The sequence below is a fragment of the Elephantulus edwardii genome, unplaced genomic scaffold (genome assembly GCF_000299155.1).
Source record: "Elephantulus edwardii isolate Elephantulus edwardi_28Jun2011 unplaced genomic scaffold, EleEdw1.0 scaffold00179, whole genome shotgun sequence".
Classification (NCBI taxonomy): Eukaryota; Metazoa; Chordata; class Mammalia; order Macroscelidea; family Macroscelididae; genus Elephantulus; species Elephantulus edwardii.
Window position 1 is genome coordinate 921025 of NW_006399929.1, and position 18736 is coordinate 939760.

At 39.3% G+C, this 18736-nt stretch overlaps 2 protein-coding genes across 2 annotated transcripts in view; one reads left to right on the top strand and one right to left on the bottom strand.

The window, feature by feature from the left end:
• The window catches only part of KLHL28 (kelch-like family member 28), a 36376-nt gene extending 30103 nt beyond the window's left edge, over positions 1–6273 (bottom strand). The window contains exon 1 of the mRNA XM_006896010.1: positions 6153–6273. The gene's annotated coding sequence lies outside the window, so the exon portion shown is untranslated. The remainder of the gene's footprint in view (positions 1–6152) is intronic.
• Positions 6274–6700: 427 nt separating this feature from the next.
• Positions 6701–18736, top strand: part of FAM179B (family with sequence similarity 179, member B) — a 137927-nt gene continuing 125891 nt past the window's right edge. The window contains 1 exon segment of the mRNA XM_006896023.1: positions 6701–8746. Within this exon segment, the coding sequence (XP_006896085.1) occupies positions 6704–8746 (2043 nt within the window). The 5' untranslated portion in view covers positions 6701–6703.

The following is an 18736-nucleotide window of genomic DNA, read 5'->3' on the forward strand; positions in this document are numbered from 1 at the left end:
GATAGTCATGCACTCAGTTTCGCTCTCAATTTACTTTCACTTTGTGGCGCCACACACACACTTCATTCACTTTTGAGGATCCTCTTACCTCCAAGGGTTAGTCTCAGGAGTGGTGGGTGGTCGCGTCCCATCCCGGACGAGCCCCCATATGAAAGACCCCCGAACTGGTGGTCCTGTTCCGAGCGGACGGCAAAGACCCAAGACTCCAAGACACCAGCTTGATTCAAAGGCAAGAGGTTTATTGCGGAGCTCCGGGCCGACACGTATCTCTCGCAGGAGACAGAGGAGTCGACCCCGAGCAGACAATTTTGGCTCTTTTTATACACTCTAGGGGGATACAACAGGGTGTCAGCTTCTCATTGGGTAATAAAAGCACAGTTTAAATTCATTGGTTTGGCTTCATACATGGATTACACAGCACATTTACACGTTATCATATTTTTGCACAGTTAACAGTCAAGCAAATCTTAAAACATCAGCTTGTTTGCCCAACCCTTGTGGTCGGCCAGTTCTTGAAATACGGGTACCCTGCGGTTAGGCTATTTCCTGGAACACTGGGTGTGGGGTAGTCTCTTGGGCACACAAACGGGGTCACACCCGGGGCAGTGGAAAATTCCTGAGTTTAACTTAGCTGAGAACTATAGGAGCCATTTTAATTTTAATCCTTCAACACAAACTTGGAAGTCACAAAGAGAAGGACTTTGGAGGAGTTACTTAAAGATGTACTGGAGAAGAAGGTGGAGGAAAGTGGTTTAGATAAAATTCCTCCTGTATACTAGATGGTTCTCCCCAGTGACCTGACAGCTCTCTCCCCAAGGGCTGGGCGGCTCTCCCAGGAGGGGTTGGACGGCCTTCCCCAGGCAGGCAAAATGAAGATTATTTGAGGAACAGTGACCTTAAGGCCAAGGCAAGATTTAGACTGGAAGTGGGTGGGGGGTGGGGAGTAGAGACTGTCATCAGAATTCTTAAAAATTATGCCTAATTATTTTAAAAGCCCAATTTTAAACAACTATGAGATATCATCTCACCCCAGTAAGAATAGCAAAATTCAACAGAGCAGCAAACAACAAATGCTGGTGAGGTTGTGGAGAAACTGGAACCGTTATTCACTCTTGGTGAGAGTGTAAAATGGTGCAACCACTATGAAAGGCAGCATGACACTTCCACAAAAAGTTGGAAAGAGAAATACCATTTGAAGGAACTCTGGTAGCCTAGTGGCAAGAAGCTGCATTACAATCCCAGAGGTTCATGGTTCGAATTCACCAGGTGCTCTGCTAGAGAAGGAGGGGAAATTTCCTCCTGTACCAGTCAGATCCAATTTGACAGTACACACAAAAAAATAATAAAACAAAATAAAAATTTAAAAAAGAAATACCATCTGCCTCAGCAGTTCCACTACTGGTAATATACCCTAAGGAAACAATAACTGCATCCAAGCAGACATATGCACATCCATGTTTATTGCTGTTTTGTTTACAACAGCAAAAAGTTGAAAACAACCCAAGTGTCCATCAACAATCAAATGGATAGAAGAAGCTGTGGTATATTCACACAATGAAATATTAGGCAGCACTGAGAAATAAAGAACTCATGAAATATTATATAAAATGGATGACCATGGAGGACATTACGTTGAGTGAAACATCTCAGTCACAAAAAGAAAAGTACTGTATAATACCACTGTTATAAAATGGGACTGACAAAGGGGTTGGGGGAAACTAAGAATAGAGGGGATAAATAATATACACAGCATTGAAATAGACAAGGGAGAGAACTGTATAAAAGGAATATATGATTAGGTATTATTGGTGTGACAAGAGTCCAGAATAAGAGCTGCTTAGTAAACTGGTCTGTGGGAGGAACTGTATAACAATGAAAGAATTTTTTTTCTAAAGAAAAAATGAACTAGTCTGTGGGAGGAAAATGTATAACAATGAATGAACGGAAATCCAAGTTCTTTATAAACTTACAATAAAATCTCAATTAAAATTTTAAAAAGCCCATTTCTCAATCTTATTAAAATGTAGAGTTAACCAGCTGAAAAGATTCAAATTAGAAACTCAAAATGCTTAGATATTTACAGCATATACACTTCATATATCAGAAAAAAAATGTGTCTTGAAGAGATTAGTGTTCAAAATGGCTTCCCTAGCCTCTGAATTTTACTTTGCCATGTTGGATGGGCAGGAATATGCAAATAGGGCATGTTAGCCTATCCACAAAGGCCCTGGCTAGTCTCATTAAACTGAGTGGATCCAGTAGGAGAAACCACCAACCATAAAGCAGCAACAACAGAATGTGATATGTCCTTCAAAACTAGAGATTCTTGCACCAGCCAGACTAAGGCCTATGGGAACAACTGCCATAGCAGCAAAAGAGAACTAGAGACCCAATATGGGACTAGGTGGACTTAGGCACTGTTATGCCATTGAACCAGAGCTAAGAGCTTTGCTCAAGCTTGTTTGAGGACTATGGAGTAGAGAGTCAATATTGGCCAGACTGAAAACTTTGTAACACTGGCCTAAATCACAAGGCTCAAGGCTGAGGTGCCTTCAAGTACATTTTAGAAACTGTCCTGAGTAATTTCCCGATATGGTTCTGTGTGGTCTATGAGCTATCACACTGGATTTTGGAACCAGTAAGACAGTAAGATTGGTGTTGGGATGAGCAGAAAGAGAAGGAGCATAGGGGATAAGTCTGACCCCAAGAGAATGGTTTTGTGTTGCTGATGTAGTTGACAGGGACAAGTTCCCTTTTGTGAAGCTGGTAAAGTCAGAAAAGGCCATCTGCCTATGGCCCCTGCTCTTTTTACAAAAAATATATCAAGTCTTTATAAGTGAAATGTTATTTGCCGTCAAGTTGGAAATGACCCACAGCTGACTCTCTAGTGGGTTTTCAGAGGCAGTAAATCACATAGGAGGAGACTGCCCATCCTTCCCCTACAGAACAGCTGGTGAATTTGAACCTCATCATGCCTTTGAGATTGCAGTGCAGCTTATCATCATTCGGCCACCAGCGCTCCCTAAAAAAATGAAATAAGAATCTAAAACCTGTTATTTATATAATAGTAGGTCAGATTCTCCTTTCTTCATATTTTTGCTATCTTTATTTTGTTTTGAATTTTGTTAACTTAAAACTAGTATCATAAATCCAAATAACTATCTGAAAAAAGATTTTAAGAGGCAATAATATTGTATTTAACTTCACACATTTTTGTTACATAAATATACACAATATAAAGATAGCATGAGATGAAATTAAAAATGTCCATATTCTACAGTAACTTTACAATATTAGATTCTGAACTCAAGTTAATAAAGGTCAAGAAATGGGTTTAGTGTCTACTTAACTGACATGTAAGTTACAAAGCAGTGGTGCCAAAATCAGTTGGGAGGCAATTATCTTTAAGTATATAAATATAGATCATAACAGAAGTAAGTGGAGAGAAATAAGGATTGTTTTAAAATATATCTACACATGTATATACTTTTTCTGTTTAAAATGTGACTTCAAACAAGACATAGTATGATGCAGAAAAAAAATGTGACTTCAAAGGTTATGAGAATATTTCCTTATATCTGCTCTTTTAAATTCAACTAATGATAGCAAATGATTTTATAGAATGAGTTGTCATATTTCCCTTTTCTCTAAAATTAACTTTAATTACAGCTACAGAAACAAAAATAAAATTAGAAGCCTGTCATAACAGGAAATATTTTAACACATTTTCAGAAATAACAGAAGCAAGTTCCCAAAGCTGTTACTATGTCCTATAAAAGCGTCAATACAGAATTAACCCCAGTGAAGAAAAGTAGTTACAATGGATGTGAAATCCCAATTAAATAGATGACAGGTTACAGTCCAATAAAAATTAGGTGTTTAAAATTATAGCTTGACTTAAAAAAGTAATCTATAAGGGCCTTGGAACAAAACCCTAAGTAGATGAAAATAAATTACTAATACATTTTCCAAATGTATTTATTTTGTTTCTGTCTCTCTACCCACAGAGACATGCAAGCTCATAAAAGTTCTTGAAGCTATTAAAAATTATGTATTAAACAAGAAACTAAAAGGGTTAGAGAGCACAAAAGCACACATATATACTTAAATATCTACAAAACCCCTAAATTTTATTATAGTTTCAATACTTCTTTTGTAATTATATGCTAATATTAACAGCATCTTTCATTTTAAAACATTTCTTCACAATAACCATCCAGACTGCATGAAATAACATCTCACAAAATTTTACACTGATGTATGTATGGTTGTCTACAAAATTTTAGAAAGGACACAGGAAAAAAAAAATTATAGTGGCTAATCCAACTAATATTTGTGGATATAATACTACCAATCAAAAAATATGGAAGATAAAAGAGATTAAATTGTTATCGCTATTGGATAGTAAGGTCCAAGAATTTTAGAAAAAGGAACAAAATGAAATTTTGCTTTGATTCATTGAAAAGGATATAATAGTTGGGTGATACACACACACACACACACACACACACACACACATCCCCACACCCACACACACCCTACTTCCTTAAACGTATTCTCTATAGAAAGACGAAGTAATTTTTAAGTTTTTACCATAAACTTGATGAAATATCATACAAGACTTTGCAAGTTCTGTTTCTTTGATTATGTGTTTACCACACAACTTTCTCCTTAGTAACGTGTTTTCCCAAATTCTGGATTTTTAACTTGAAAATTCTGACCATTAGAAAGGGTTTTCTTCTATTCCAACATAAACATTCTACTGTGTACATTCTAATGAATATATAATTTTCTTGTTTAGTTTTAATTCGGTTCATTAAGTCTTAGATTACATAAGTAAATAAAAAAATCTGAGCACCCTGGACTAGAAATACAAGAACTAAACGAGTCTTATGGACAACTGCCACAAACATTTCCTGAGCTTCATTTTCCTCCTTCCACTATGCCCTGAAAATGAAATGATCTATGCTAACCAAATAAAATGTAGGTAAGATTTACTTAAATATCAAAATGACTAATTTTAAAAAATCATGAAACTTAAACCAAAACATAAGAATGAATTTTACTCAAACTTCATTTATACTTTCATGCTCAATTCCTAAAAGGGGGGGAAAAACCCTATGATAGTCTAATTATGCTTTAAAGGCAACAACAAAGTTCTTTTTAAGCTTGAATCAACTATAAGCATTATTTATGAAGTAATGTGGCATATGTGACTTAATTATTCCAAGAATTCATAAAATTTAAGAGGCATTCCAAATGATTCGAGCAGGGTAGAGACACAAAGTGCCTAAGTTTCCTACTTCAAATGATAACTGACTTTTCCCACTGTCATTCAAAAGGAATTATTTGTTACTGTTTGCAAAAAGAAAACTCTCTCCGAACGCCAAGAACTCCGAGTCACATAACAATGTAGATTTTCCACTTCCTTTACGAACAAATGTCTACTGTTGGCCCTAAATCCAGAGGGCAGAATTCTCTAAGGATCATCATGCCTAGAACTTCACTGAAACTGAAATTGTCTTCGCAATCTGTCTCCAGGAGACTGAAAGGCTACAGAGACGCAGAAGGTTCCTGCAGAGTGGAAGGTTGAGGCGGCGGAGGGAAGAGGGCGGGGGAGTGGGCCACCCCCAAAGAGGAACTGCAAAGCAAAAAACTGGAGAACGGAGAAGGGGGAGGCAGTTAAAGTACTGGGAAAATTTTACTTCTCCCGCCCCCCTTCTATGCTATGTACGTTTCAAGAAGAACTTACATAAAAACGCTAGAAATAAGGGCGGAAAGTGACAGCCAAAAGTCTTCCACGGCCAAGGAGATCTTCCACGGGTAGGGAGAGTGGCATGGGGGAGGGGACTAAAATAAGAGCCAAATTAGTCTTGGATTTGAAAAGCAGAATGCAAGCTTTGAGCTTTGTTTTGGTCCGGATCTAACAGCCCGATCGATAAGAGGATGGCAGATGGAAAGGACCGCACTTACTCTAGGTTCTAGAGAACGCGTTCGTTCGCAATGGTAACCAACCAGCACTGCACTAAGAAGATGTCGCCTCTCCCTGTTTGCTTGCTCCCGTTTATCTCTTTACCTCTTCATTTCCCGCAGCACTCCCGGCAAAACTATTCCAGCGCTTGCATCGCAGGAGAACAACAAAAGGCAAATACCTGAGTCTCAGGAATCACGCTGGAGGCAAGAGGAGGAGGAGCCGTGGACAACTGGATGGAGCTCGAGCTGAGCAAAGCAGTTTGACTCTGGTCAAACCCCAACTCTGACGGGTGGGGCGGGGAACTTCCGCCCCGAGCTAGAGAAGCGTCACTTCCGCCTAATGCCTTCAATCCTCCTCTCCTTCTGGGCCTCCCCTTTGCGACGCGACTTCAGCCTAGTCAAAACATTTGACTATGGACTACATGTCCCAGCATTCACCACGGCAGGTTGATTTCCGGGTCAAGAGTTCCGCGATGGGTAAATCACCATGGAAGCGATCGGTTTGATCACGTGGTGCCCCTGGTTACGCCCGGCAGCTGTGGGGTCCGGGGCCGGAGGCAGGGGCCATTTTGCTACAGGCTGTTAGCCAAAGCGGCCTAGCAGCTTGTTGAAGGTGGTGCTTCCCTCTGCTACAGCTTGAAGTCTGGAGAGGAACAAGACGGCTAGGCTCCATCTAACCCAGCGGAGACGGCAATGGTTTCCTCCAGCCATCTCAACCTGAAGACCCTCCATGGCGGCTGCGTCCTCCGCGCTGTTTCTGCTGCCGCCCCTTCCAGCACCCTGTGCCGATCGCCTCCAGGGCCGCAGTCGTCCTTCCGCCGCGCTGACTGATGAAAGTCGAGTTGGGGGCGCCATGAGAGGAGAGAAAACCTACTGTTTCCGTGGTGCTGCCGGCGACCACAATTCCTGCCCCTCGACACCTTCTCTGGCTCCAACCCTCTTGATGCCGACGGAGGCCGTCTCAAGCATCTGGGCTGGGGCTGGAGGTGGTTTGTCAGCGGGAGATGAAGAAGAGACTCGACCCCTCCAACTCCTCCGCGCCGCGCCGGATCCTTCCGAGGCCTTGCAGGCTTTGCAAGCTGCTCTCCCGCGGCGGGGTGGTCGGCTCGGTTTCCCCCGTCGGAAGGAAGCGTTGTATCGGGCCCTGGGCCGAGTGCTTGTGGAAGGCGGCAGTGAGGAAAAGCGACTCTGCTTGCAGCTTCTTTCCGATGTACTGCGGGGTCAAGGGGAGGCCGGCCAACTGGAAGAGGCCTTTAGTTTAGCACTCCTGCCTCAACTGGTTGCCTCCTTGCGAGAGGAGAATCCAGCCCTGCGGAAAGATGCGCTACAGATTCTGCACATCTGTTTGAAACGTGGTTCTGGCCAGGTTCTGAGAACACTTACACAGCAAGGACTGGAAAGTACCGACGCCCGGCTTAGAGCGTCCACAGCCCTGCTGCTACCAATCTTGCTTACTCCTGAGGATTTGTTGCTCGGCTTAGATCTCGCCGAGGTAATAATATCCCTGGCCCGAAAACTTGGCAATCAAGAGCTAGAGGAAGAAGCCGAGACTGCTTTCTCAGCTCTGCAGCAAATCGGGGAGAAACTTGGGCAAGAGCGATTTCAGTCTTACATCTCTCGCTTGCCCTCTGCCCTGAGAAGACACTACAATCGTCGCTTGGAGTCACAGTTTGGAAGTCAGGTTCCTTATTATTTGGAACTTGAAGCCTCCGGATTGCCTGAAGACCCCCTTCCCTGTGCTGTGACTCTTTCCAGCAGCAATCTTAAGTTTGGGATTATCCCTCAGGAACTACACTCAAGGTTGTTAGACCAGGAAGACTATAAAAACAGGACTCAAGCCGTGGACGAACTAAAGCAGGTGCTGGGAAGATTTAACCCTAGTTCTACACCTCATTCGAGTCTTGTCGGTTTCATTAGCTTGCTGTATAATTTGTTAGATGATTCCAACTTCAAAGTGGTCCTTGGTACACTCCAGGTCCTTCATTTACTGGTTATTCGCCTCGGAGAACAGGTGCAGCAGTTCTTGGGACCAGTCATAGCGGCTTCTGTCAAAGTGTTGGCAGACAACAAGTTGGTGATTAAGCAAGAGTACATGAAAATCTTCCTCAAGCTAATGAAAGAAGTAGGGCCTCAACAGGTGCTTTGTTTACTCCTAGAACATCTAAAACATAAACATTCCAGGGTGAGAGAGGAAGTGGTGAATATTTGCATCTGCTCCCTCCTGACCTATCCCAGTGAGGATTTTGACTTACCCAAACTGTCTTTCGATCTTGCCCCAGCTCTTGTAGATAGTAAACGCAGGGTACGCCAGGCAGCTTTAGAAGCCTTCGCTGTACTGGCGTCATCAATGGGCTCAGGTAAAACCAGTATCCTTTTTAAAGCTGTTGATACTGTTGAATTGCAAGATAATGGAGATGGAGTGATGAATGCTGTGCAGGCCAGATTGGCTAGGAAAACACTTCCAAAGCTAACAGAGCAGGGATTTGTGGAATATGCAATACTCATGCCGTCTTCTGCCCAGGGTAGATCAAGCCATTTAGCACATGGAGCGGATACAGACTGGCTTTTGGCAGGCAACAGAACACAGAGTGCACATTGTCACTGTGGTGACCACACGAGGGATAGCGTGCAGATTTATGGATCTTACAGTCCAACTATATGTACCCGGAGGGTGTTAAGTGCAGGAAAAGGAAAAAATAAATTGCCGTGGGAAAATGAACAGCCTGGAATGATGGGAGAAAACCAGACCTCCATTGCCAAGGATGTAGAGCAGGTAGGCATCTTCTCTGATCTCCTTTAGTTGAAACTGATGTAATTTAAAATGAAAATATTAATGTTGCTTGAGATTGGTTTTGCGTCATACTTAAAAGCATTTGAATGTTAATGTGAGTATACGTTATAACAATCCAGGTCAGAGTTGCTGTGAATTTTTGACTCAAGGTGAATCCATATGTGTTAGGGTAAGGTTGTGCTACATAACATTTCCAGTAACTATGATCTTTTAATTAGTAACCAAATACTTAACAGTTTGTGCTACCCAGGGTTTCCTTTACAGAGTCAAATAGAATTACTTAATGGAATTTTTTTTTTCTTGATAGATTTGATTAAGTTTGAAAGGGTTTCTGCCTGCTGGATTTGATTAAATTTGAGGCACTATGTGTTGTAAACAATACCTGAATTTAGTTTTAATCTCAGTTTGAGCATGTCGCTTACCTCATTCATAAAACAAAACAAACCAAACCCCACTGGATACTTAGCATCTATCAGACAAAAAAACTAAATTCTGGGAATAAAGGTGAAACCAACCAGTTCCATGCAATTATACGTGACCTACAGCTCCAAATTTGTTAAATGCTAAAATAGAAGTATAAACAGGCCTGTAGGAGCCTTAAGGTGTGGCATGTGAAGAGAGATTTTTTTTTTCTGCAAAGTTTATTCTGAAAATTCTAAAAATGCAGATGTTAGTACATTAGATACCCATATACTTAAATATCACCAATGCTTACCACTTGTCTACAACTTGTCATATTTCCTGAATCATTTGAAAATTAGTAACAGTGATCTTGCCATTTCACTCCTAAATATGTTTGCAGTCATCCCCTAAGAACAGTCTCCTTTATTATACCATTATCATATTATAGAATAGCAATAGTAATTCAGTAATCTAGTTCATATTCATCATGCATTTAAATTTCTCCACTTCTCCTAAAAATGAATTTTAAAGATTTTATTTTTCTTTTCCCCTCACGATCCAATCAAGTTTATATGACTAATATGACACTCTTTTTATAAACTAAAATAATAGCAACCTCTATTTACTTCTGGGTGGTTTTTTTCCCTTAACATTGACCTTTTGAAGAGCCTTGATGATTGTTTTGTAGAAAACCCTATGTTCTTAATTTTTATAATTGTTTGTTTATGCTTAGATTCAAGAATACTACATAGAGAATATTATGGACTACATATTACATCATATCACAAGCATATAATATCAGGTTATAAGTGCCATAATATGTGATGTTAAATTTCATAATTTGGTTAAGATGGTGATAGCCATCTCTCTTCCTTGAGAAGATACATTTTCATCTTATCATTAGCAAATAATTTATAGGGTTATACTTTGAAAACCTGCTCCAGCAGCCTTTTACCTATTCCATCCAATAATAATTTTTGCTTCTATTATTTATTACGTTAAGGGTTACAAAAGGGTGACTTGAAAAAAAATTCCAGCATTTCTTACTTGACATTTTTTTAAAAATCCAAATATAGTAACCAAGTTCATCAGTATTCTATTCCATGTTAAATTGTTCCAAGTTTGGTCACTTGTTTTTGCGTTCTTCTGATATAACTCCATTAGTCTTTGAGTGCTTCCTTTGGTTAAATGCATAATGATGCCCAGAGTTTCCTATTACTTTTCTTGCTCCAAGTCTGAAATAAATTATTGCCTCAAGAAGCATTGGAACTAGTACCGTGTTAATAAAACCAAAACCTAAACGTGCTACCATCAAATCAATGTCAATTCATGCAGTCCTGTATGTTTCAGAGTAGAACTGCCCTATATGGTTTTCTTGGCTTTATGGAAACAGATTGTCAGACTATTCTTTGATATTATTACTAAGTAGGTTCCAATCACCAACCTTTAGGTTAGTAGATAGAAACAAAGGCTGCATCACTCAGGTGCCATTATTAGAAGACACTGTTTTAAAAGGAAAATGTGAGGATATAAAAGCTCATGACTATTATTTGCCATTTAATGTTGACCCTTTCAATGAATAGAACAGAACTACATTTTAAAATTCACACTGACACTAAATTAAAATCTAATACTCCAGGCCTCTCATCTTTTTATTTCTTTCTTTCTTTCTCTGCATGGTAAAAATCTGGTTCCAATTATCAGGTAATTTAGTCATCTTTTATATCCAACAAAATACTTAAAATAACTGCCATACCAGTAACACAGCATCAACTGCCTTCTAAATAAAGTTCAAGATTTTATTATCTGTGGTTAGAATCATCTCACAGAGCTCTTTTTTTAAACATTTTTTTTTTCATGATTGGTATTTTATTGGTTGTTTTATTTTTTTAAACTTTTTAAAATTAAATCTTTCCTCTGGGTAATTCTTGTTCAGGGTGTTGAAAAATAAATAGGAATTTTCTAAATGTGGATTTCTCTCAGTGAATTTCATATCAAAGGAATAGTGTTTGGAGACTGAGTTATGAAAGAATCTAGCAAATTAATAAGAGAATCATGTATCTACAGACTGAAATAAAGGAGCTAATGTGAACTAGCTGATGTTATTGTAGGTGTCAACAAGAACAAAGTATGTATTTCTACAATTAAAGAGTTTGGACATTTTACAGTAGGTCTCAAATCTGTACAGTAGTGAAAATGAACTAAGTGTTCTTTGGTTTCTTCCATTCCAAAATGTGAAGATTTAATAAAATAATTTTGTTATAAAAAAATAATTTTGTTATAATAAAAGTAAACTAGTTATAAAAATTTAACAGATGAACCTCGAGCTTTCATTGCACCAAGTATTCCTAGATAGATTTATAATACTTTTATATTGAAAACCTTTCAAATGCTTTCAGTTTTTGCTTAATGTATCTGTCCATTAGTCATTCTTGTATATTGTTAATATTCTCTGGAAGCAAGTTAAAGTTTTTTAAACATTGATATTAACAGTGTATCAAATACAGAATGCCTCTGTGTGTATGTGTGTGTGTGTGGGCAATGTAAATAAAATTGTATCACCTGCCAAAGTGTCAAGAATCCAAAAAGAAAGGCATTTCATGAAAGCTAGTGGATTCCTTCATAATGTTGCTTTTGAAAGATGCTGTAGTAATTAAAACTTAGCTAAGAGCCATTTATACTTTCTTGTTCAGAGATTGTGTGTAGGAGAACTACATTGCAAATTATTTTCATGGAGGGTAAGAATTAAATGAACTCTGGTGGCCTTTGTGGTAAGAACCTGTGCTGCAATCCTGAATGCACGTGATTTGAATCCATCAGCTGCTCCACAGGAGAAGGATGAGTAGTCCCCTTCTTTGCGATTAACTGCCTCTGAAAACCCTCTGGAGGATCAACCACCAGTCAGTTCCAACTCAACAGTACTCAACAACAACAAGGATTACGTATTTTTATGTGTGAAGTTTGTTTCCCATTTTCCTCTCTTTTCTTTTCCCATACATAATGATCATTCCTGAATTCTAATAAGAAAATTCTTTTGTAGAATAAGTGTGTAAAATTTACAGTGAAACAAAAATCTCTGATTACTCTAAAATATTTGTTTCCTATTATAAAATGCAGTATTGCCACAAAACAGTAATAAAATTAAATCTAAGTTACAAATATCGGGCACTCACATTTCATGCCAAATAAGAGGACAAGTTTTGAAAGCCAGTAGCATTTTTTCATTCTAAAAATAACCAGTCTATATGCCCTTCAGGGTGCTTTGGTGGCATAGTGGGTGAGGATTTGTGCTGCCAACTCAAAGACTGACAATTCAAATCCACCAACTACTCCAAGAGAAAAAGATGGGCAGTCTCCTCCTGTGTTTTATAGCCTCTTAAAACCTGGAGTGTCACCTACGAGTCAATTCTGACTTGACAGCAATTAGAGAGAGATACCTGCATTATAATTGTCTATACTGTTTAACTGTTACTGTTGTTATGTGTCAGTTCGCTTGTGACTCATAGCGACGCTATGTACAACAGCTCTGAATCCTGCTCTATTCTGAGTTAAACTTACTGTCTCTGACACATTTACCCAGATTACCCCAATCATTGAATTAATCCAATTTGAGGGGCTTCCTCTCTTGTGCTGTCTCTCTACCCTCCCAGACATGAAGTCCTTCACCGAGGACTGGTCCCTCTAGCCAGCATACCCAACGTATGTTAGACGGAGCTTTACCTTACCTCGAAAAAAAAGTGTGGTTTCACCCTCTCCAGGACGAACCTATTTGTTCTAGCAGTCCATGGTATATTCAGTACTCTTTTCTAGCACATAGCTCAAAGGCATCAATTCTCCTTTAGTCATCCTTAGTCATTATCCAACTTTCTGATATATAGCATGTAATTGAAAAACCATGGCCTGGATCAGGTGCACGTTATTCTGCAGACTGACACATCTTTGCTCTTCAGGACTCTGGAGAGATCCCTGACAGCAGACTTTCCCAATACAATTTGTCTTTGGTTTCCTGGCTGCTGGTATCTAGAGGTTGATTGTGGAGCCAAGCAAACTGAAGTTAACAATTTAAATTTCTTCACCTTCTGTCATGATGCTGCCAGTCAGCCCAGTGGTGAGAATCTTTGTCTTGATGTTGAGCTTCAGTCCATATTTAAGGCTGAAGTCCTTGACCTTCTGCAGCAAGCACTTCAAGTCCTCCTCAGTTTCAGCAAACAGGGTTGTGTAACATGTGTAACACAGGTTGTTAATGAGTCTTCTTCCAATCTTGATGCCACATTCCTCCACATTGAGCCCAGCCTCCTGGGTGATCTATTTTGCTTATAGATTGAAAAGGTGTGGAGATATACATCCTTCCTGATTTGAATGATGCAGTGTTTCCTTGGTCTGTTCTGAGGATGCCTTCCTGGTCTAAGTTTGCATAAGCACAATCAAGTGTTCTGGGATTCCTATTCTTCTCAGAGTTAGTGACAGTTTGTTGTGATACACATAGTCAAATGCCTTTGCATAGTCAATGAAACACAAATAGACGTTCCTCTCGTGTTCTCTGCTTTCAGCTAAGATCCATGGAACATTAGCTACAATAACCCTAGTGCCACGCTGTCTTCTAAACCCTGCCTGCACATCTGGATGTGCTGTTCCAGTCCTTTTAGGTACCATCAATTCAATCTGACTCCTAGCAACTCTATGTTCATCAGAATGAAACACTGCCTCATTTTGCACTGTCCTCATTTATGCTGTGCTTCTCTCATTTTTATAGTCTGTATTAATTCATCTCATCAAGAATCTTCTTTTCTGCTACTCCTCTACCTTTCTCCAAGCATTGGCCTGTCATTATAACATGCCCCAAATATGTGAGATTTAAAACAAACAGACAAAAAAAAACCCAAGAGAAAAGTTTTCCACATTTTTACTTCTGGCCTAACTTCTTCCAAGACAGATTTATTTTTTCTTTTGTAATACCATGGTATACTCAATATTCTTTCCTGCACCACAATTGAAAGTTAATCAATTATTAGGTCTTTTTTATTGTCCAACTTTTATATGTACATGAGGTAATTAAAAATATCATAGTTTGGATGGTGTGTACCTTAGTCCTCCAAGTGCTATCCTTGCTCTTTAGCTCTTTAAAGAGGTTTTAGGCAATGGATTTGCCCATCAAAAATGTGTCTGATTTTCTGAGTGCTACTTCTATGGGCATTCATTATAGATCCAAATAAAATGAAATTCTTGACAACTTCAGCCTTTTCTCTTCTGTTATGATGATGTTTATCTGCCTAGTTATGAAAATTTTTGTTTGAGGTGTAATCCATACTAAAAAATTATGTTGAGGTGTAATCCATACTAAAGCCTTTGTTTCGTTAGTGCATTCTTCAAGTCTTCTTTGTTTATATCAAGCAAGATTGTGTTGTTAGTGTATTTCAAGTTGTCAGTGAGTCTTCATTCACTCCTAGTGCCACATTTTTCTCCATATAATGTTGCTTTTGGATTATTTGCTCAGCAAATTGAATAAGTTTACTGAGAGAATAAAACACTGATGCACACACCCTGCTTGGTTTTAAACCACATAGTATCACCTTTTCTAATGATTGCTTCTTGGTCTATGCACATATTCCATGGGAGCACAAGTAGATGTTACAGAATTTCCAAATTCCCTATCACCCATCCACTTTAGGAGTGCTATAGTATTTAGCAACATTGAACAAGTGTTGATCCAAGACAAGGCAGCCTTCAAATTAGGATAATACCTTAGTTAAGTAACACAAGAACACTAAAGATATTAATATTTCTAGAGTTTTTAAAATTCCATGCTTTATAAAATCTTAGCCGAGTTAATAAGGAATTTCCATAGCCTTGTTACACATTTTTAAAAATTCATTGTGAGATATGATAAAGATGACGTAATTCCTGGCACAGTCATATTTTCTACAGAATTGATCTTTTGAATAGCAAATCTGATCTTGTAACCCAGATTTCTTCACAAGCTCTTATCTTGCATAAATCCCTTCAGTGCTGCTAACAGCTTTCAAGGAAAAGTACAAATGTGTCAATATTGGCCTCTCTTTGTCTTACTCCTCCCTTGGCCTTTTGCTAGTAACTCAAAAGCCATAAAGAGTAAAGTTACCTGTTGGAACAAATTATTTCTTGAAATTTATTTCCTCCTCCCAATTGACCGTTTTGTCCTCCAAAAAGGAACAGCAGATTGCAAAAGGACAGTCAGCTCTTAGGCAAAGAGAACAGCTGTTCATCAGCCTTTCTTCAGTTCATACTATATATTTAGGGGCTACCATTTGCCATACTTGTTATTTCTGGGAAAAAAACATGGATTTCATCCAAGTCAGTTGGCCAGGTAGTTGTCTTCCAAATTTCTTGCCACAGATTGGTGAAGATTGGTGATGCAGCCACAATTAACAATTCTTGGCACAGCAGTCAGGAAATCAAAAGACAAAGTGCATTAGAGAAATCAGTTGTCAAGGCCTTCTCCAAAGTACTAAAGAGCAATGATATCAGTCTAGAGACTAAGTGTATCTAATCTAGGCTGTGGTCTTCGTGATTACTTGCTGGATAATTACTAAAGATGACAGAAGAGGAATTGATAACTTTGAGTTGTGCTGGAGAAGAATACCGAACATACCATGGACTGCCAACAGAACAAACAAGTCTGTCTTGGAGAGGATGAAAGCAAATTTCTTCTTGGAGGCAAGGATTTTGAAGCTCCTTCTCACATATTTTGAGCATGTGGCCAGGAATGACCAGTTCTTGGAGAAAGACATCATACTTGGAAGGTTAGAAGGACAGCACAGGAAGACCCTGGTTGAGATGGATTGACACGGTAACTGGGGCAGTGAAATTAGGTGTGTCAGAGTCAGCGAGGCTGGCTCAGGATAAGGCAGAGTTCAGTGCTGTTGTACATAGGTTTGCTATAAGTTAGAGGTGACACAGTGGCCCATCAATGATAATTTGCCAAAATGAATGTCAGAAGAGACCATGAAAATTGCACTAGAGCATCAGGAAGGCAGATCAAAAGGAGATGTTGAAGTAAAATAGATAAACAAACTTTCAAAAGGCAACTCGAAAAGACAAAGGAAAGTATTATAACAGAATGTGCAAAGAGCTGAAGTTGGAGAATAAAAAGGGAATTCACTCTGCATTTCTCAGGTTTAAAGGACAGAAGAACAAATTCAATCTTCAATTTTGAGCAATGAAATATTGAGAGATGGTATGGACAAAATCTTGATTGATCAAGATAAATGAAAAAAAAAATAGAATACAGAGAGTCACTGTACCAAAAAAAGAAATGGTTGACACTGAAATACTTCAGAAAGTAGCATATGGTAAAGAGCCATTTATAATGAAGGAAGAAGTTCAAGCTTCATTAAAGGCATTAGAAAAAAATAAGGGCTCACGCATTGATGGAATACCAGTTGACATGTGTCAGCTAATGGATACAGCCCTGGATGTGAAACCAGTTTGTGCTAAGAAATTTAGAAGACAGCTACCTGTCCAACTGACTGAATGAGATCCGTATTTGTTCCCACTCCCAAGAATGATGATCCAAATAATATGGCAATTATTGAGCAATGTCATTGATATAATTTAAAAGCATTGCTGAATATAACTTTAAAACATCTAGAACAGTACCTGTTCAGGCTGGGTTAGAAGAGGCCATGGCACCAGGGATATGATATCATTGCTAACATCCGGTGAATCCTGGCTGAAGGTAAAGAATACTAGAGGAAGATCTATTTGTGTTTTCTTGACTATGTGAAGCCATTTGACTCTGTGGATCATTCCAAGTTATGACTTTCATTGAGAAGAATGGGAATCCCAGAACACTTAATTGTGCTCGTGTAAACTCTATACCTAGACCTAGAGCATGTTGTGTAGGCAGAGAGCAAGGAATACTGCATGGTGTAAAATTAAGAAAGGCACGTGTCAGGCCTGTATCCTCTCTCCATACCTATTCAGTCTGTATGCTGACCAAATTCTAGAATATGGACTCTATGAAGAAGAAGGATATGGCATCAAGATCATATGAAGACTCATAAAGAACCTGCTTTAAGCAAGTGGCACAACCTTGCTGAAAGTGAGGAAGACTTGAAATACTTGTGGCAGAAGATCAAAGAATACATTTTTCTATATGGATTGCATCTCAGCATTAATAAAACAAAAATTCTTACCACTGGATCAATAAGCAGGTTCATAATAGAGAAAAGATTGAAACTCATTCATTTCATCTTACTTGGATCCACAGTCAACACCTTTGGTACCAGCGTAAGGAAATCTGAAGACGTATTGCATTGGGAAAGTCTGCGATCAGAGACCTCTCCAAATTACTGAGGAACAATGTTATCAGTTTGAGAACTAAGGTGCCTTTGATTTAGGCCATGGTCACTCCAAACACTAGCTAGGCATTTGAGTGTTGGACAGTGAATAAAAGATGACAGAAGAATTGATGTCTTTGAGCTGTGGTATGGAGAAGACTACTGAATATCCCACGACTTCCAAAAGAACAAACAAATATATCTTGAGAAAGTACAGCCTGAGTGCTCCTTGGAGGCAAAGTGATAAAACTTTATCTCACAGACTTCTGGCATTTTGCTAAGAGAGGCTATTACTTGTAGAGGGACATCATACTTTGAAAGGTGGAGGTTTGGTCAAAGAGAACACCCTCTGCTGGATGGATTGACAGTAACTGGTGAAATGGGCTTGAGTGTGTCAGGAAGTGTGAGGATTGCACAGAAGACAAGATTCAGATCTGTTGTTATAGGGTCACTGTGGGTTAATACTCGGTTTGATGGCACCTAACAAAAACAAAAACAACCACAAACCAGTCCAGTCTCATGTTAGGTCTCTGGTTCTCTGCTATGGCTACTGTTCCTTTGGGACCTCTTGCTTACTCTTTTTCCTAGTAGGGAATATCTTCCATCTGCTTCTGGATCCTCTTAATTTGGTGGCAAGTTGTTGTTGTTGTTGATCCCCTTCAAGTTTACCGCAACTCTTAGTGACCCTGTGAATAAAGGGCTTGAAGCCCCTCTACAATTATCGACATTTATCAAAGTTCATAGAGTTTCCAGAGGCATGTTATTTAGGAAGTGAATGCCAGTCCTGCTTTCAAACCTGTCATAATATGTCGACCCTATGTACAGCAGCTCTGTACCCTTCCCTGTCCTGAGCTAGTCTCACCAACTCCAACACACCAACGCACATTGCCTCAGTTACTATATCAATCCATCTCATCTTCAGTCTCCCTCTCCAGCACTCTCCGTCCACCCTGCCAAGCATGATGTCCTTCTCCAAGGACCGATCTCTTCTGGCCAAGTGCCCAACGTAAGGGTGTGGATGGAGCTTCAAAATCCTAGCCTCTAAGGAAACACTTGGTTCCACCATCTCCAAGACAGACCTATTTGTTTTCTTGTCAGTCAATGGTATGTTCAAGACTTCTCCAGCACCACAACTCAAAAGCAGATGCTTCTGTCATCCTTAGTCATTGTCCAACTCTGTAAAGCCAGTCCCTTTGTGCATAGGCTAACACTCCCTATTAACATATTCCCCTCAACTATGGCTGTTGTTGTT